Genomic DNA, 21,163 nt, shown 5'->3' on the forward strand with positions numbered 1-21,163 from the left:
GCCCCTTCCATGTTTGCTCTCTTTCTGCCCCTGCCATCCACTGTCCGCTCTCTCCCCATTCCATATGGCATCTTCTTTCTTTCTATGCTCCTTCCATAAACTGAATATCTGATGCCCCTTCTCTCCTTTATACATGATTCATTTCAGCTCTGCTACCTGAATGGACGATTTGTGGAGCGGAGCTCCCGACTACAGTTGCCGGTGGAAAATTCCCTCAGCTGGAGAGAGCGCGTAGACTGAGGCATGCAAGCTCTCCTTTGAGGGTGCTACTCAGTCCCCGGAGGAGCGGAGCCCGCCGATGCGCTCTGAAGCATCAGAGGGGTGGTTTAGACGTGAGTCTGACGCAGGACACCCTCCTGCCGATCCAGCAGGGAGCGAGGCTGGCTCTGAAAGGAAGCAGGAGGAGCTGAGTGAACCAACGATGCAGTCGGTGGGGGGAACTGCAACAAACTCAGTAACTGTGATGCCAGGTACTGTGAGATTTAACTTCGGGCCTTAGAACTGAGTTTGTTCCCTTACAGAGGCTGAAGGTTATCAACATGGAATCGATTTGAGAGGCTATTTCCAACTTAGAAATCTCTCTGAGTAATCAAATGGAGCAACTTTCCACAAAGCGCTACTACGGTGCTCTCAGAAAATCTAGAATTAAAGACAAGAGTATTGACTCTGGAAAATAATCGGATGAAGTGGAAGCTAGAGTAAAAACTTTGGAAAACCCAAGCTCTTGACTTGGATAAAGACAGTACAACTTTGCACTTTAAACAGGAATGATGGAAAACTATACTAGGAGGTCCAATTTGCGGATTATCAATTTTCCTAAACAATTTCCAATAAACTGCAATAGTTATGTTTAAAAGATATTTGAATTAAATTTCTGAAAGTTCTGGAGGCCTTATATCCGCCTCTCTCCAAAATATATTACTTACCTAGAAGAATAAAGGCACAAAGTCCTAACCTAGCAGAATTTATCTGCTGATAGTTTGGACTTAATCTAATTTCCTGGAGAGAATGGATATGGAGGCCCAGGTGTCAGCCACTTTGTTGGTACAATTTGTCATAGATTCCGATAGGGAATGGATGCTTAATATTGTTTTTTAAATATAAAGTTGTTCCCTTTTTGTCAAATTTAATAAGAATGTATCCAGATGTATCTCGTCCAACTCAGAAGAGAAGGAAGCAGTTCCTTATTTTGAGACCTCAAGTACTCCAGTTGAGTGCAACATTCGTTCTGAGATACCCTTGTAAATGTGTTTTGGTTTTTTTTAAAAAACAGATATGTTTTCTATGAGCCACAGCAGTTATCAAAATTTATTGCTGCTAAAGGGCAACCTATTACCATAATTACATTACAATACATTAGTGATTTCTATTCTGCCATTACCTTGCGGTTCAAGGCGGATTACATCCAAACTAAAAACAAGAATTACATTCCAAATTTGAAGTAATAGAATAAGCGATGAGATAAAACATTTAAGGTACCAGCGGGAAGTAGAAGTCTATAGGAGATAAGAATAGGGTGAATAATGGGATTTAGATAATGTTTGGTAAATAGAAGAATATTAGAGAGTACTAAGGGTATAGAGAATGCTGGATGTTGGGTTAGGATTGGTTGTGCTGGATAGGTTTTATGTGTTTTTTGAAGAGTATGGTTTTAATATCTTTCTTGAAGGTTTTGTAGTCTGTGGTTGTAGTTAACAGAGTGTCCAGCTTAGCTGCTTTGGAGGCTATTAGTTTTTTTCTTTTGACATTTTTGGATGATGGGTAAGAAAATAGTGAATGGGTTCTGCTGTGTCTGGTTGAGGAGGATTGATTTAGTCGATTATTCCAGTAGGTTGGGCTTTCTCCGTTGAAAGCCTTGTAAAGTAAGCAGTAGAATTTGAAGTGCACTCTCGCTTCTATTGGAAGCCAGTGCGAGTCATGGTATGCCTCTGTGATATGGTCATATTTTTTTAGTGAGTAGACAAGTCTCAGGGCTGTATTCTGCACTGTCTGCAGTTGCTTCATCATGGTCGCGGGACATGGTAGGTATAGTATGTTACAGTAGTCTATCATCCTAAGTTTTGTTGAAGTTGTTTAGTTCAGTAAGGAAAATGTCAAGAGTTAACTAGCCTCATCTTTAGTTTCCTCTTTATATTTTGTATTCTTAAATTTCAGTTAAATTTCAGCTCCGTCTCTACTCATAATCGACTAACTACAACTTGCTGTTTAAAAAAATTTCCTTATTTCTTGTTGTGAAATTGTTATATTTCATTGTTGAATGTTTGCCAGCTAGATGTGTTTTTCTTTTTTTTTTTTTTACTTCCAAGATTGTCAAAATGTTAAAATTTATAAATAAAGAATTAAAAAAAAAAAAAGATGTACAAGAGGCCCTCTGCTGGTGCTGGCCAAGGCTATACCAGGATATCCAGCCCCTCGGTCTGAAGATCCCTGCACCGGCGGAAGAACCGAGACGCTTTGGTGTTGACACTCGTGGCCATCAGATCCATGACCGGCTGGCCCTAAGCCTGTACAATTAACCCATACAAAGGCGTCATGACCGAGACACTACTCACAGGGATCCAACATCTGACTACTGAGGAAGTCTCCGCTCCCACAATGTGAAAAGCCGAGAGGTCCAACAGGTGAACCTCCATCCTAGCCATGAGCAGAGCAGCCTCCTGCACAACCAAACGACTCCTGGTTCCCCCCCTAATGATTGTCGTAAGCCACTGCCGTGGCACTGTCCGGGAGAACCCAAACCGACTTGCCCGTCAGTAACATCTGGAACTCCAGCAACGCCAACCAGATAGCTCTGGTCTTCAGAACATTGATCAACCAAGATGCTTCCTCTGGAGACCACCTGCCCTGAGTCGAGCGACTGAGGCATTGAGCTCCCCAATCAAGGAGACTGGTGTCTGTGACAAGGACTGTCCACCGAGGCTGATCCATACTCACTCCCAGTACCAGATTGAAAGACTGTAGCAATCAAGCCCCGAAGAGGCACTAGAAAGTCCAGGTCATGCATCTGAGGCGACCACTGATGGAGAAGAGCATACTGAAGCAACTGCATGTGAGCCCAAGCCCACTGAATCACATCCAGGGAGGCTGCCATCAATCCCAGGACCTGGAGAAAATCCTGCTCCAGAGGACACCGGGAAGCCATCAGAAGGCGAATCTGGGTTTATAGCTTGTCCACTCGGGCCTCTGGAAGAAAGACTTTCCCCAAGCTGGTGTTGAAAAGAACCCCGAGATACTCCAGATGCTGAGACGGGGTCAACCGGCTCTTGGACAGGTTGACCACCCATCACAGAGACTGGTCTTTGACCTAAGGGCCACCGTGAGAGCGGACTGCTGGGCATGATGGACCACTGGTCTGACCCAGCAGCAGCAATTCTTATGTTCTTATTTATTCAATTTTCTATATCATTAACCCAGGGGAGCTCAGAATGGTTTTACATGAATTTATTCAGGTACTCAAGCATTTTTCCCTATCTGTCCCGGCGGGCTCACAATCTATCTAATGGGGGGATGGGGGGATTAAGTGACTTGCCCAGGGTCACAAGGAGAAGTGTGGGTTTGGAGAAAAAGCTAAGTCTGTTATTGAGAAAGACATGGGGCAAGTCACTGCTGCCTTTAGTAGCATGGAATGTTGCTACTCTTTGAGTTTTGGCCAGATACTAGTGATCTGGATTGGCCACTGTAAGAAAAAGCTACTGGGCTTGATGGACCGTTGGTCTGACCTAGAAAGGCTAGGCTAGTCTTATGTTCAAAACCTGGGAGCTTTCCTGGAAAGACTTTGCTTGAATCAACCAGTCGTCCAGATAGGGATGAACTAGAATGCCCTTCTTGTGCAAGTCCACCATCAACACTACCATAAATTTGGTGAACATCCAGGGGGCCGTGGCTAGACCAAAGGAAGCACACAAAACTGATGGTGCTTTCCCAAGATCGCAAAGTGAAGGAATTGCTGATGGGAGGCCTGAATTGGAACATATAGGTAGAAACATAGAAACATAGAAACATAGAAATCGACGGCAGATAAGGGCCAAGGCCCATCCAGTCTGCCCACCCTAATGACCCTCCCCTGCCTTTACTTTGCGAATAGAACCCACGTGTCGATCCCATTTGGTCTTAAAATCAGGCACGCTGTTGGCCTCAATCACCTGAAGTGGAAGACCATTCCAGCGATCCACCACCCTTTCGGTGAAAAAGAATTTCCTGGTGTCACCGTGCAGTTTCCCGCCTCTGATTTTCCACGGGTGTCCTCTTGTTGCCGTGGGACCCCTGAAAAAGAAGATATCTTCTTCTACCTCGATGCGGCCCGTGAGATACTTGAACGTCTCGATCATGTCTCCCCTCTCCCTGCGCTCCTCGAGCGAATATAGCTGTAATTTATCTAACCGTTCTTCGTACGGGAGATCCTTCAGTCCCGAGACCATCCGGGTGGCCATTCTCTGGACCGATTCCAGCCTCAGCACATCCTTACGGTAATGTGGCCTCCAGAATTGCACGCAGTATTCCAGGTGCGGTCTCACCATGGATCTATACAAAGGCATAATGACTTCGGGCTTACGGCTGACGAAACCCCTGCGTATGCAACCTATGATTTGTCTTGCCTTGGAAGAAGCTTGCTCCACTTGATTGGCAGCCTTCATGTCCTCACTGACGATCACCCCTAAGTCTCGTTCTGCAACTGTTCTTGTTAGGATCTCGCCATTAAGGGTATAAGTCCTGCATGGATTTTGGGTACCCAGGTGCATAACTTTGCAGTCTCCCTTCCCCTCTCCGCAATTTGAGCCCCCTTCTACCATTCCGTAAGCATCTGAAGACCTGGCTCTTCTCCAGAACGTAACCCCGTCCCGCTCCTGGCACTCTCACACCAACCTCTCTTCTCTCATACTTATATAATTCCACTGGAGTTCCGTTCCTTCCCTAACCATGTAAACCGTGTCGAGCTCCATCTGCGGAGATGATGCGGTATATAAACCCAAGATTTAGATTAGATTAGATTAGATTAGATTGAAGCTGAGCTGCCATGTCTTAGACCAGCTCTCTAGTAAGAGTAGATCATGCATCATATTGTCGGGCATTGAATTTTTATCTATTGTGCTTTTGCCCACTACATTGCTTAGTTTGGCGTCATCGGCAAATAATGTTATCTTACCTCGGAGCCCTTCTGCCAAGTCCCTTATAAAGATATTGAATAGTATTGGGCCCAAGACAGAGCCCTGGGGTACTCCACTGATCACCTCCGTCATTTCAGAGGGGGTTCCATTCACCATTACCCTTTGAACCCTACCTCCAAGCCAGTTCCCAACCCACTTCGTCAATGTGTCGCCCAATCCTATGGAACTCATCTTGCTTAGTAACCTGCGATGAGGCACGCTATCGAATGCTTTGCTAAAGTCCAGGTATACGATGTCCAGGGACTCTCCAACATCTAGCTTCCCCGTCACCCAGTTAAAGAAGCTGATCAGTTGGATTGGCAGGATCTCCCCTTAGTAAATCCATGTTGACGGGGATCCCGTAGGTTCTCTTCATTCAGGATCGTATCTAATTGGTGTTTGATAAGAGTTTCCATTAGTTTGCTCACTATTGATGTGAGACTCACTGGTCTGTAGTTGCCGCTTCTGTCTTGGGGCCTTTCTTGTGGAGTGGAATGACGTTAGCCTTCCTCCAGTCCAACGGGACGCTACCTGAACTAAGAGAGAGGTTGAAAAGCGCCGACAGCGGCTCCGCCAAGACATCGCTCAACTCCCTGAGTACTCTGGGGTGCAGGTTGTCGGTCCCATTGCCTTGTAAACCTTGAGCTTGGACAGCTCAACGTGGACACTGTTGGCGTAAATTTGAAATCGCTAAATGGGTCAACTGAGTCAGCCCTTGTCTGTAACTGAGGGCCATGCCCTGGAGCTTCTCGGGTGAAGACAGAGCAGAAGTATTCATTTAACAGTTGGGCTTTTTCTGAGTCCTTTTCCACATAGTCTCCGTCTGGTTTCCTTAGACGTACTATTCCCCCTGAGTTTTTACTTCTGTTGCTGATATACCTGAAGAATGATTTATCTCCCTTCTGGATGTTCTTTGCTAGAGATTCCTCCATGTTTAATTTAGCCTCCCTGACTGCTGTTTTGACGGCTTTTGACTTGGTCAGATATTCTGCCCTGGAGTCCTGTTCCCTTGATTGTTTGTAAGAGATGAATGCTTTTTTTTTTTCTTTGATGAGGTCTGAGATCTCCGCAGTGAACCACTGTGGTTTATTGTTTCTACGGTGTTTACTTACTAGCTTAACATAACGGTTTGTCGCTTCCTGTATGGTGGCTTTCAGAGTCGACCACATTTCATCCACACTATCGGTTTCTGCTTGGTTTGTAGCATCTGGTGAACAAAGTCACTCATCTCTTGGAAGTTTGTGTTCTTGAATTTGAGGACCTTGGTCAGTGTGGCATGTTTAGTGAAGCCTTTTCCAAGATTGAACCATATCATGTTATGGTCGCTTGAGGCCAATGTGTCTCCCACCGAGACCTCTGTGACACTTTCACCATTGGTAAGCAACAGGTCCAGTATTGCCTGATCCCTCGTTGGGTCCAATACCAATTGCCTGAGACATGCTCCCTTCAACGAGTTTAATAGCTTCCTGCTGCTGCCAGAAGCAGCGGTAAGTGTGCCCCAATCTACATCAGGCATGTTGAAGTCACCTAACAATACCGTGTCCCCACGCAAGGTGATATTCTCTATATCTCCAATCAATTCCATATCCAGGTCATCCTGTTGTCTTGGGGGTCTGTAAATAACGCCGAGATACAGGCATTTGTCCTTCCCTCTGGCCAAATTAACCCAAAGGGATTCCCCCGTGTATTGGACATCTGTGATCCTTGTGACCTTAATGTCATCCTTTGTATATAATGCAGAGGTAGGCCTCTGTCAAATTGAAAAAAGTCAAGAAGTCCCCTGACTAAACCACCAGAATGACCTTGGGTAGGTGGAGCCAGGGGTGTGACAATAATCTTAACAAACCATTTTGGTCATTCCATAACCAAGGACCTGCTACTGAAATTGCTGCCATCCAGGTTTTTATATAAAATGTACCTCACAAACATTCCCAAGAGAACATAATAATAACCTCACTAGATCAGATCAATAGTCCATCAAGTTCTCACAGTGGCCAATTCAGGTCCCTAGTACCTGGCCAAAAGCCAAGGAATGGCAACATTCCATGCTACCGATCCAGGGCAAGCAGTGGCTTCCCCCATGTCTTACTCAATAACAGACTATGGACTTTTCCTCAAGGAAATTGTCCAAACCCTTCTTAAAACCAGCTACTCTATCTGCTCTTACCACAACCTCTGGCAGAGTTAAACTCATTGCAGATTCTGATCACAAAGAATGTGATGGTAGGTTTTTCCTTAAAACTTGCATCAAGTACCAAGGTGCCTTTCCATATATTACCTGATGTACAATCATCACAACTTTGCATTCAATATGAAACATAACAGGCAGCCAATGCAGTTGTTTTAACACCGGAGATTTATGTTGATATTAAGATATCGAGATACCCCAGTGATCATCCTCATTGCTGTGTTCTGTGCTACCTGTAACGCACGTATTTTACATTTATCCATACCCAAAAATCCAATTTTGTAATAACAAAACTGTATCCCTGTCCGAAAATCTACTACTGACAACACTGGATGTTTCATGGAGCAACTGGTCACGGAACCAACACGGGGCGATGCCACTCTTGACCTAATCTTCAACGGACTAGGAGGGCCAGCAAAGGAGGTGGCGGTATTACCCCCGCTAGGTAACAGCGATCACAACACGATCCAGTGCAGGCTTGAAATTGGACCATCAAAGGGGAAAAGAACCACAACGACGGCACTCAACTTCAAAAAAGGAAATTATGATGCCATGAGGAAATTAGTGGGAAAGAAACTCAAAGGCAACATAGGGAAGACGGAATCCGTAGAAAAAGCCTGGACCTTACTCAAGAAGACTGTGCACGAAGCGCAAAACCTATGCATCCCCAAGTTCAGAAAAGGGTGCAAAAAAAATAGAACGAAAAATCCAGTGTGGATAACAAATGAAGTGAAGAAGGCAATAAGCGACAAGAAGGCATCGTTCAGAAAATGGAAAAAAGACCAAACAGAGGAGAACCAAAAAGTGCACAAAGAACACCAGAAGGAGTGTCACCAAATGGTTAGAAAAGCAAAAAGAGAATACGAAGAGAGACTGGCAGAGGAAGCAACAAACTTCAAGTCGTTCTTCAAATACGTCAAGGGGAAGCAACCAACGAGAGAAGAAGTGGGACCATTGGACGATGGTGACAGAAAGGGAGTAGTAAAAGGAGAGAAAGAGATAGCTGACAGGTTAAATGAGTTCTTCACGTCAGTCTTCACGATGGAAAATATAACCAACATTCCGGAACCCGAGGAGATCGTTATAGGAGACCAAGACGATAAGCTGGTCGATTTAGAGGTAATCCAAGAGGATGTACTCAAGCAGATTGACAGACTAAAGAGCGACAAATCGCCAGGTCCGGACGGCATTCATCCAAGGGTACTCAAGGAGCTAAAAAACAAAATAGCGGAGCCATTTCGACAGATATGCAACCTATCCTTAAAAACCGGAGAGATCCCGGAGGATTGGAAATTAGCAAATGTCACGCCCATCTTCAAGAAGGGCGCAAGAGGAGACCCGGGAAACTACAGGCCGGTGAGCCTGACCTCAGTCCCGGGAAAGATGATGGAGGCACTAATTAAAGACAGCATCTGTGAGCACATCGAAAAAAATGGGCAGCTAAAACCGAGTCAACACGGCTTCTGTAAGGGTAGGTCATGCCTCACTAACTTATTGTACTTCTTTGAGGGGGTGAGCAGCCAGATGGATAAAGGGGAATCTATAGACATCATTTACCTTGACTTCCAAAAAGCCTTCGACAAGGTGCCACACGAGAGACTGCTTAAAAAGATATGGAACCACGGGGTACAAGGGGAGGTCCACTGATGGATCAAAATCTGGTTGGCAAACAGGAAACAGAGGGTTGGCGTAAAGGGACACTACTCAGACTGGAAAGGGGTCACAAGCGGAGTTCCGCAGGGGTCAGTGCTGGGACCGCTCCTGTTCAATATCTACATAAATGACCTAGAGGCGGGAACCAAGTGTGAGGTCATTAAATTTGCAGATGACACCAAACTATACAGCAGGGCTCAAACCAGGGAAGACTGCGAAGATCTTCAAAAGGATCTAACACAGCTGGAAAAGTGGGCCGAAAAATGGCAGATGAGCTTCAACGTGGGGAAATGCAAGGTCATGCACGTGGGGAAAAAGAACCCGATGTTCACATACAAAATGGGGGGAACACCACTAGGGGTCAGCAACCTGGAGAGAGACCTGGGAGTGATGGTAGATGCAACACTGAAGGCATCGGCGCAATGCGCCACGGCCTCAAGGAAAGCAAACAGAATGTTGGGTATCATTAAGAAGGGTATTACAACCAGGACGAAAGAAGTCATCATGCCGCTGTATCGTGCAATGGTGCGGCCGCATCTGGAGTACTGCGTCCAGTACTGGTCACCGTACCTCAAGAAAGACATGGCGGTACTTGAGGGAGTACAAAGAAGAGCAACTAGACTGATAAAGGGAATGGAAAATCTCCCATATACCGAAAGATTGAAGCAGTTGGGACTTTTCTCCCTGGAGAAACGAAGACTTAGAGGAGACATGATAGAAACCTTCAAGATCCTGAAGGGCATAGAAAAAGTAGACAGGGGCAGATTTTTCAAATTAAGGGGCGCCACAAGTACAAGGGGGCACTCGGAGAAATTGAAAGGGGACAAATTTAGAACAAATGCTAGGAAGTTCTTTTTCACTCAGAGGGTGGTGGATACATGGAACGCGCTTCCAGAGGCTGTTGTAGACAAGAAAACATTAAATGGTTTCAAAGAAGGTTTGGATAGATTCCTAGAAGAAAAAGGGATTGATGGGTATAGATAGGTATAGACCATTGCTCAGGCAATGGGCCTTATGGGCCACCGCGGGAGCGGACCGCTGAGCAGGATGGACCTAGGGTCTGCCTCAGCGGAGGCAACTTCTTATGTTCTTATGTTCTTATCCTAGTAAGAGAGGTTAGGAAAGCAGAGAGGAAATGGAGAAAAATGAGGGATCCAGATGATAAAGATGGATTTAGTTTCAGATTAATGGAATATAAGTCTCTGTGTGATAATGAGCAAAGCAGATATTTTCGGGATAAAATTAATAACGCACAGAACAAGTCTCAGGAGTTATTTTGGACGGTTAAATTTCTTCTATAGGGGAAATGTCTTGCAAATAGTGATGAACAACCTGATGCTAATAAATATGCTAGCTGCTTACAGAATAAGGTGGGGGAGGCTTGTCCTTCTGCTTCCGTCAGTGAGATTTGTGCAGAGATTGATGGTGTTGAACCTATTGTACAGTGGCGGTCTTTTGAGCTTGTAAATAAAGAGATTTGTGACATAATTATTCATATCTCTCCGACCTATGTTGTTTTGGATCCCTGTAACTCAAGCATCCTACCTCAGATACCTTCGATGTTAAGCTCTTTAGTTGTCTCATTTGTTAATAAGTCATTGGTTGGAGGAGAATTACCTATGGCATGTAAGGAATCTACAGTAACGCCAGTGTTAAAGAAAAAAGGATTTAAAAAATTTTTGACCCATTTCGGTTGTTCCTTTTTTGGGGAAGATAATTGAGAAAGTAGTGTTGAATCAACTAAATGAATACATCTTACAAAAAAAACTGTTTAGATGAATTCCAATTTGGATTTCATCATGCACATAATGTGAAGTTGCTGCTGCTATCTGTATTGGAGGTCTTGAGAGAGGGGATTCATAAACGGAACAAATTTTTGATGATATCCCTTGATGTTTCTGGGGCATTCGACACTGAATTTGGATGCCCTATTGGGGAAGTTTAAACAGTTGGGACTGGCAAGTGATGTTTTGAAATGGTTTACATCCTATTTAAAAGAAAGAGCTTTGCGGGTGAGGAGTAAGGAAACTGTGTCCAGAATAATTGAGGTTAAGAGAGGGGTTCCTCAGGGATCAGCCCTATCGGCAATTTTGTTCAACATCTATATGGCTTCTTTGGGAAGGGAGTTTCAGGAGATGGGAGTGTAATACATAATATATGCTGATGACATTCTGGTTTTCTTCCCGATTAATGATATCTCTAACACGTAACTCTGTTTACAAAGATATACGAAAACGATTGTGAAGTGGATGGATAAGCATGATTTGAAGTTAAAGGTAATAGTGGTAAAAAGTCAAAAAGACAATTTTGAGACTGAAAATGTGGTTGTGATGAAATTGAGCATAGAGGGCCGAATATCCATTGTGCATGTCAGGATTGGAGCATCAATGATGTCTGTGGCCGGTGTGAAACTTTGCAATGCCCTGCCTGGCATTCTGTGATTTTAAATGAGGAAGATCAATTTTAAGAAAATGCCTTCCTATGCTAATATTTCAGTAGTCTCTTCAGTTTTCAGATATAGTGTTAAAGAGTATATTCGCCTTGAATTTAATAGTCAATGCCTTTCTGCATCTTAATTGTTGATATTATGATTTCATAATGCTTGCTTTGATATTGTATTATTTTTTCCTGGGGGGATGGGAAATTTATGTTTGTCTATGGTTTGTATCACATGTTCAGCAACTAAAGGGCGACCAGGATATTATGTATGTAAGCACTGTGTAAACCGCATCGTTTTATGCAGTATATAAATTGTTAAATAAATCAATGTTCCTTGTCTAACATGTAAAATGTGCTCTTGCATTGTGAGTTGGCTATCCAAATAAACTCCTAATAGATGAAAAAACACTTTGTTATCTCCTTCAACTGTAACAATTGGTCATTATCATCAATGAACACCACCTCTGGTTTTTGTAAATTCAACATCAATCTCTTTTCTTTCATCCAATTGCCAATCTTGCCTTAGTAGAGGCACCTGTACTGATGTCTATGTGGTTAATGCATTATCTGACTACTAACATAGGACCCTGAGGTTGGGGGTCATTAGAAAGACTGTGAGCCCACCAGGGCATAAAGGGAAAAATGATTAGTGCTTGGATGTAAACTGTTTGGCAGTATACAAGTCCCTATCCCCCCCATCTGACAACTAACAAGCCTAACTTTTACTCAGCTATTGTGCTCAAAGTTGGAATTTGAATTATGCTCAGTTATTAATGTGAAGCTGAAACTGTGTGCCACTAAGGTCCTGAATATAGCAAAAGCTGTGGGAAGTGGGAACAAAGTTGAAGAAACACTGAATCAAACTATTCCCAGACAGAGCTCTAATTCCACCTCTTATCCACAGGCTCCTGAAACAACCTTCCACCCCAATGCCCCTCTTTCAGATATCACAACACTCACTAGCACTCTGTGATTCTGACATGCAATTTACTTCTTCACCGCGAGGGACCTCAGAACGCATGATTGGGTGGGAGCACTCCTCACAGGTTCCCTTCTTTTCCCTCCTCACAGGTTCCCTTCTTTTCCCTCCTCTCAGGTTCCCTTCTTTTCCCTCCTCACAGGTTCCCTTCTTTTCTTTGTCAAAAAAAATTTGTATATATTTTTTTTTTAATTTCAATCATTTAAGCGTTATTCTTCAAACATTTCATATCTACTACTACTATTTGAGGTTTTTTTCATTCAACTGAGTTAAATGGAGAACTTAGCTCTTAACATTGCTGCACCAGTCCCCACCGACCCGTTTCATTCTTCCTCAGGGTTGGGGATACTGGACGTGCAGAATTTATTAAGCTTTCAGCTTACTCCTTTCCTATAGCCGCTACTGGTAAACCTGCACTTACCTGCCCAGAATTTCTAGAAGTTCTGCAATTCCACTGTGATGCTCTGTTTCATAAATAAACCTGCAGAGGGGAAAATCCAAAACAGAAAGCAGAGAAGGCTCTTTGTAACCAAGGTTTTCTTTGCCTTTGTTGTACTAAGTTTTTACTCATTTTCTTCTTTATGTTTGTACTGTTTCATACAAACTGCTGTAATTTTTTTTATTTGTAAAAATATTATATTCACTTTCAATGACATCACAGTTTGAATAAATGAAAAAATTAGAATTGTCTCATCATATCAAAAACAGGAAAAGAAAAAAAGGGAAGTAATATAATCTAGTACAATGTAAGCCCAATAGGGAAACATGATGCCTAAGTCGGGACATTCCCACTTTCCTGTGTTTTTTGTTCTTCTTTTGTAGAGTACACAAAGAATGAGTGTTAATACACATGCAATGCTGATATCTCCAGTAGGACTAATCATTTCAGTTAAAAACTATTCAAAGGGACTTCAGGTGATGTCATCGGGCAACACGGAGCAATAAGGAGAGGAGAGCTCTAGCTCAACTGGCAAATAATCCCCTCAAATCTTGAGCTCTGACCTATCAAATCACACCATTACTGTTAAAAGTCTTTCCAAGAACTATCTGGATTGAAATTTGCCAGCAAAGAAGTGGCCCGAGGAACATTGCAGGTGCACTGGAAAGGGCGAGGAGGCTCCATGATAGTGGTTTTGGACTTGGGTGATACTATATAAGGTGACCATACGTCCCGTTTTGAACGGGACTGTCCCTTTTTCAGCTCCCCTGTCCCGTTGTCCCCATGAATAGCTTCGGGACGCTGAAATGTCCCGTTTTCAGAGACGGCGTCCTGAAGCTGTGTGTGGGGCCAACGGGACAGGGGATCTCAGGAGAATGGGCTGTCTCCCTGCCCCAGGACCAGCGTTAAGGGGGGAGCAAAAAGGGCAGGGCAGGGCCTGGTCTCCTGCCCCCCCCCCCCCCCGACTGTCTGGTGAGGTCTTCTTCCCTCCCTTCTACTCCCTCACTACCCTCTTGCCTGCAAGCGAACTAAACTCAGGCCGGTTAATGGAAGGGGTAGAGAGAGGGAGACTGGTGCTGAATGGAAGTGTGGGGGAGATGGTGGACAGATGCTGAATAGAAGTGTGGGGAGGGGGGCAGACATTGAATGGAAGGGGGTGAAAGAGGGGAGTAGACGCTGGAAGGAACTGGAGAGAAGAAAGAAAAAAGGGCACATGCTGGATTGAGGGAAGAGGATAGAGTTAGATACTGGAAAGGGTGAGGGAAAGAGGTGGCAAGCTATAGGTAGACACAATGAAAGAGGGAAATTGAGGACTGAATAGTAAGAAAGAATTTAGACAGAGGCAGAAAATAAATTGAGAAGGAAGAACAGGAGGAAGGGAGCAGAGAGAGAGAGATGCCTGAGCAGGGGGGAAGGGGAGGAGACAGATACCAGACCTGGGAGGAGGAAAAGAGGAAGGAGACAGATACCAGATCTGAGGGGAGAAAAGGAGGAGAGAGATATGCTAAAATCTGCTGGGAGGGAAGTAGAAAGGGAGGCGAGAAAGGGGGGGTTGTAAGCAGATTAGAAAGACTAGAGAGAGAAAGGCCTGAACCAAAGGGGAAAGACAGGAGGCAGATGCAGGACTATGGTAGGTTCAGACAGAGAGGGAGAGACCCTGGGGAAGATTTAAGATCATAACAGAGGAGGGAGAGAGAAGGAGACCTGGAACAAAGGTACAAATGAGAACTGACACTGGACCTGGGGAGGGAAACAGAGGGAAAAGAGAGAGAGACCTGGATCTAAAGGGAATGGGGCTGGATTGTGAAAGAAATGTTGGATGCGAAAGAAAGAAAGATTGGATGCACAGTCAGAAGGAAGTGCAACCAGAGACTCATGAAATCACCAGACAAAAAAGGTAGGAAAAATTATTTTATTTTAAATTTAGTGATCAAAATGTGTCCGTTTTGAGAATTTATATCTGCTGTCTATATTTTGCACTATATTTGTCTATTTTTCTATAGTTACTGAGGTGACATTGCATATTTTAAAGTAATCTGCCTTGACATCTTGGAAAAAACCCAAAACTCGTAAATGATAATTAACATTTTTTCTGTGTACAGCGTGCTTTGTGTTTCTTTAAAATTTTGTTTACCATTATGAATTAATAAGATATTGTGTGTACATGAAAAATGAATGGATGAAATTGGGGCGGGATGGGGCGGGGATGAATATCAATAGATGTCCCGTTTTGATGAAAAAAATAAATGGTCACGTTAGTGATACAGCGTTCAAGAAGGCATCTTGTCACTGCAGGATTCCCTGCCTGCAGACTCGCTGCCAAAGGCTGATCTCAAGGAATGGGCCATGGATTTTCAAAGTGTGTTTCAAATGGTGAAGGGAAAAACTGGGGAGGTGGTACATGAAATTAAGAGAAAGGTGGCAGAACTGGTGGGTCGAGTTGAAGAGGCGGAAAAAAGGATTGGGGACCAAGAGGAACTGATAACTACTATGCATTCTTCCATGAACAGTATGTATCAAGATCAAATAGATCAGATGACCTGAGTAGAGGACTTAGAAAATAGGTCCCAGGGACAAAATGTTCAGATCAGAAGTATCCCAGATATTGAGGCCTATACAGACACTGTTGCAGTGGTGCAAAATTTTTTTCCAGCATCTATTAACGGTTCATAGACAGTAACACGGAAGACAAAGGCGCGCGCCGACAACTGAGCGCAAGATGGAGGTGCGCGCCAAAGAAAAAGACCGTTTTTAGGGGCTGCGACGGGGGTTTTTGTTGGGGAGCCTCCCCACTTTACTTAATACAGATCGCGGTGGCGTTGTGGGGGGTTTGGGGGGTTGTAACCCCCCACATTTTAGTGAAAATGTAACTTTTTCCCTAAAAACAGGGAAAAAGTTAAGTTTTCAGTAAATTGGGGGGGGGGTTACAACCCCCCAAACCCCCAACGCCCCCACAACACGGCACGATCTGTATAAAGTAAAGTGGGGGGGTTTCCCCCCACACCCCCCGTCGTAGCCCCTAAAAACAGTCTTTTTCTTCGGCGCGCACCTTCGCACTGCGCTCAGTTGTCTGCTCACGTCTTTGTCCCAGCACGCTTTTGACCTGACTCCTCTATTAACTACAGGTGACCAACCAGATGCTGAAGTGGCGGAGGGGATATAAAGGGAGAATTGTTGGGCATGAGTGTGTGAGAGGAAAAAAGATGGTGCACACAGGGAACAGAAGAAAGAGGTGAATTTGGGGGCATAGGGAGGGAGAGGAGTGAGGTACCAATGCATGGGGAGAGAAAGATTAGAGGGAGAAATGTTAAGGTGGTGAAAAGGGAACAGTGGGACAGATTGAAAGGGATGCAAGAGGGAGGCATGTTGGATATAATGGTGGAGGGAATGGAGGGAGAGAAGTGACATGGTGCTGGAGAGGGGTGATAGAAAGAGAAATGTTAGGCATGGGGCTGGTGATCAGGGATGAAAGACGCTGCACATGATCCGGGGATGAAAGAGGTAAAAATGTTGGATGTAGCAGCAGTACAGGGGATAGGAGAGATGCACCCTGGATCCCTCTCTTTCCTAGCTCCCTTTGCAGCAAGGGAGGGAATGAGAGAAAGAGAGAGAACATGGGATGGAGGAGAGAGGAAGAAATGTGCAGGAGTGGGGAGGGGTAAAAGAGGGAGATTGATCCAGGACAGAAGGGAGTGAGGATGCTGTAGGGAAGGGAAGAGAGAGGGAGGAGGAACCAATGGACAGTAACAGAAGAATTTGCAGAAGATGAGAAAGCAGAAAAAAGAGAAACTGGGACCAACTTGATGGAAAAATAAGTCTCCACACAACAAAGGTAAAAAAGGAATTTATTGACTGAAATATGTTAGCTTTGGGAAATGTATATAGGAAATGCCTTTGTATTGTGTTCAAAAGTAAAGGAAATGCATTTCTGGTTTTATTTCTCCAGTGCTGAAGTACTTGCTGACCCTTGCTGTGGCTGGTGGGGATCCCCAAGCACAAAAGAACACACAATGTGCTGTTAAACGAAGGCAACACAAATAAATATGAAGAAAAAAGGGGGTCTCCGTTCAGCTTCATGGATCATCCATAAAAAACTCCACCGATTTAAGCCAATATAATATAGCAGAGTTATTAGTTCAATTTCATAAGCAATTTCTATCTTCAGCCCCAACCCAAACTTACTTTTTTTCTTATGTGAGTTCGGGTTGAGGTTGAAGATAGAAATTGCTTATGAAATTGAACTAATAGCTCTGCTATATTATACGGGCTTAAATCGGTGGAGTTTTTTTATGGATGATCCATGAAGCTGAACGGAGACCCCCTTTTTTCTTCACATTTATTTGTGTTGCCTTCATTTAGCAGTTTGAAAGGGACCTTTTTCAATATTGCAAACTTTAGATCACTGGCCCCTCCCAAACCAATGCTAGCACATTGTGTGTTGTTTGTTTTTTTGTTTTTTTTTGTAAATTTGGAGGTTATAAGTGTACTTCCTTGATAATGTAGTAGGATCCCCAAGCACCCCAAGCTGAGGACCTCCTCCAAAGACAGCCAGAACTTCTCTCCATCACTCATAGCAGCCGCTGGCAGTATCTTTGAGCCATTGAGGTGCCAACATCTGTGGCTTAGAGATATTGCTGCTGTCTGCCAAGCTTGGTAAAAGGGATTTTTGGGCACCTTCAGAGGAAGTCTTCAGCTGACATAACTTGAGGGTCCTCCATCAGCTGGAGTTTTTATATTTATATTAGAGGCTCTGGCAAAGTATGTGTTCTTCTCAATTAATATTTCAAAATTAATAAAGTGTCTTTGCTTATTTGTAAATGGGTCTCTACCAAAGCCTTTAATTCAGCAGCATAATTCAATGAAATAACTACTTCTGAAGTTTATAGGGATGGGCGGGGACGGATTCAATTACTTATGGGGACAGATTTGATTCCAGCAGAGACCGGTTTCATTTCAGTTCCAGTGCAATTTTCCACTCCAATGGTCTGTCAAAATTATAAGAAAGGGGGGAGACCAATTTATACCACAACACAAGCTTATTGCCAGCCTCAGGCATATTCAGAAATAATGTACCAAGTTGAGTAAATGTGGGGGAGAGTACCCAGGACATAACAGGGAAGAACAATAGCTACAAAGTTGCAAAAAAAAGAAGAAAAAAAAATGCTTTCTCCTCCAATACCAAGACTTTTGACAAATCACAACGGCACCATCTGTAAAGGATACAACAATTTTTGGAGCAAACCCATTTTAACCAAAGCAATTCTCTCCAAAAAGGAAAATCGACAGCTCTTACCATCTCTGACATAGAGTTCTTATCATGTTGTTTATCCAGTACATTTTTGCGATAGACAACAGACTCCCAGGTATTTTAAGGTCCCCTGCAACCATTGTAAGGGAAACAAAGGGCCACTGAAGATTCCACACTCAGCTGACACCAATGCCTCTGACTTCTCAAAATTAATTTTGAAGCCGGAGAAAGACCCAATGACCTGAATGATGGATATTAACAGAGGAACTCCCAGGTTACCCAACCTAAAAAAGGAGCATATCATCTGCAAAGAGATTGATTTTAAATTCATGAGACCCAATATTTATGCCTTGAATCGAGAATGTCTTCCTGACTTGGGCCACCAATGGTTCAAATGAGAGTACGAATAACATAGGTGACAAGGGGTACCCCTGCCTTGTACCATGCTCAATAATAAATAAAAAATCCCAGTCCATCATTTCATAATACTGGTTATACATATCAAGCTATTATTCTTTTAAATACCATCGAGCCTCAGACGCGGCTTATTTTCTCGGGCAAGATTACCCAATAGATATTTCAACAGCCACAAGTTTGTGTGGCTATACTTATTAGGTTTATATTCTGTTGATACCCTACACTGACGCAGACAGCGAAACATTCATGTCAGCATTGGGTTTGGCATTACCTCGCTATTGGCATTTAAGATGAGTAAAACTATAATAATCTAATATTTAAGCAATTATATATGTGCATGTATTGAGAAATTTTGGTGGAGCCAGTAAGGAAGCTTGCGGCTGTTGAAATATCTATCGGGTAATTTTGCCCAAGAAAATAAGCCATTTCTGAGGCTCGCTGGTATTTGAAAGAATAATAGCTTGATATGTATAACCAGTATAATGAAATGATGGGCTGGATTTTTGATTTATTGTTGATATTTTTTGCCAGTCCTATTTATTTTCTTACATTACCCCTGTGAAAAATGATTTATAGAAACATGATGGCAGATAAAGGCCCATCCATTCTGCCCATCCATAGTAACATAGTAACATATCCACTATCTCCTCCTCTCCCTGTCCCACATTTTCTTGAATTCAGTCAGTCTTTGTCTCCATCACCTCTACCGGGAAACTATTCCAAAGTTCTTTCTTAGATTACTCCTGAGCTTATCACCTCTTAACCTCATTCTATGCCCTCTCACTCTGGAGTTTCCTTTGAATTGAAAGAAACTCGACTCATGCACATTTATGCCATGTAGGTATTTAAACTTCTCTATCATATCTACTTAACATGAAAATGGCTGAAATGTAGGGGGCCTGGGAAAAGGAAGAAGCAATTCAGATTGCCATGAAAAGAGTAAATGGTACCTCTATCCACACAGGTGTTGTCTACAGACCTCCAACACAAACAGAGAAGCTGGACAAGGATCTGGTCATAGATATCCAATAGTTGGGAATGAAAGGGGAGGTGCTGTTGCTGGGAGATTTCAACTTGTCAGATGCAGATTGAAATGTCTGCAGAATCAGAAAGAAGTAGAGAGATTATGAATACCTTACAAAGTGCTCTGTCAGACAAATGGTGACAAAATCCAGAAGAGAAGGGGCGATGCTGGATAAAGTGTGTCTAAAATTCGGGTGGGTACCAACCTGAGCAGTAGGGCTCAACACAGTGTATGGTTTTGCATAAGAACTAAAATGGAGTGTAAACAAGTCCTGGATATCAAATATGTTGACTTTAGTAAAATTTGGGGTGGGTACCGGAAGAACGAGCCAATGAGATGGGAAAATATAGCAGAAGTAGACACATTGTATTCCAGGCTGTAAAAGAGCTATACAAATAGCAACAAATAATAAAGGAAGGAAAATAAAAGTGATAGAAAAAAAGAAACCAACATAGTTTTGCAAACATATGGCTGAAAAACATGCATGAAATTCACAAGAAGCCCCAAAAGAATGCCAAAGAAAACTCAAAGAAGCAAAGAGAGAGAGAGACAAGTCTGGCAAAAGCACAAGCAGAAGAAAAAAAATGGAAAGAGATATTAAGATAAGTGACAAGACTTTTTTGAGAATTGTAAAACTAAAAGATGCTGGAAACTATTACGTTGAGAATGGTAACAAAAAAGCCGACATGCTAAACAAACTTTTGTCTATTCTTTGATCAACTGACTACTATTGGCTGGGTGGCTCAAACTCTTCCCACTCCCAAAAATTATTTCTGTTCAGGGATGGAGGTGTAGTAGACCCTGATGATGTTAGTGAAGAGCTAGCTAAAGGTGGACAATGCAATGTGGCTGGATGGTGTATATCTGAGGGTACTGAAGGAATTTAGGGAAGTTCTGGTGGCTCTGATGGCTGATATTTTCTGTCAGGACTGAATGGCAGTTGTGGTCCTTCTCCACAAAAGTGGAAGGAAAAAGAAGGGGAACTACTGGCCAGTAAGTTTGACTTCTGTGGAAAGTGAATTAATAGAAATGCTTTTCAAACAGAGAATAGTGACATTTCTGGAATCCCCAAAGTGACAGCCTGGGTCAGGAACTGGAAAGCAAAAGAGGAGATCTCTCTGAGGAAAGGGATGTTACCAGTAGTGTGCCTCAAAGTTCCGATCTTGGGTCTGTTCTTTTTAACATTTTTGTAAATGGTATTACTGAAGGGCTGTCAGGTAAGATTTGCCTCTTTGCGGATGATTCCAAAATCTGCAATAGAGTAGACATCCTGGATGTATGAACAAGATGAAGAAAGACCTAGTGAAGCTTGAAGAATGGTCTGAAATTTGGCAGCTAAGATTTAATGCTAAGAAATGCAAAGTCATGCATTTGGGCTGTAAAAACCCAAGCGAACAGTACAGTTTAAGGGGTGAAGAACTTTTGTGCATGAAGAGGAGTGGGACTCGGGTGTGATAGTGGCAGGGATCAGGATAGTGTCGCTGCTCAGAGAAGATATGGACTGAACTATTTATGGTTAGGTATATCTAGAGTTGAAGGGTTTCTCAGAAAGTCATTGAAACAATCTGTGAGTTATTCACATTCAGTGTCTCAAAAGTTTGAAAATGTGGATTCCAATTTAAGTATTTTGGA

The 21,163-nt window shown here is 43.2% G+C and overlaps 1 protein-coding gene across 2 annotated transcripts in view; it reads right to left on the reverse strand.

Annotated features, from left to right (window-relative positions):
• PPP2R5D (protein phosphatase 2 regulatory subunit B'delta) overlaps positions 1-21,163 on the reverse strand; it is a 391,698-nt gene that overhangs the window by 168,270 nt on the left and 202,265 nt on the right. For both annotated transcript variants that reach the window (XM_033937705.1, XM_033937706.1), the window contains exon 8: positions 12,825-12,884. In XM_033937705.1, coding sequence (XP_033793596.1) covers positions 12,825-12,884 — 60 coding nt within the window. The remainder of the gene's footprint in view (positions 1-12,824; positions 12,885-21,163) is intronic.

This window comes from Geotrypetes seraphini, chromosome 3 (assembly GCF_902459505.1).
Source record: "Geotrypetes seraphini chromosome 3, aGeoSer1.1, whole genome shotgun sequence".
Classification (NCBI taxonomy): domain Eukaryota; kingdom Metazoa; phylum Chordata; class Amphibia; order Gymnophiona; family Dermophiidae; genus Geotrypetes; species Geotrypetes seraphini.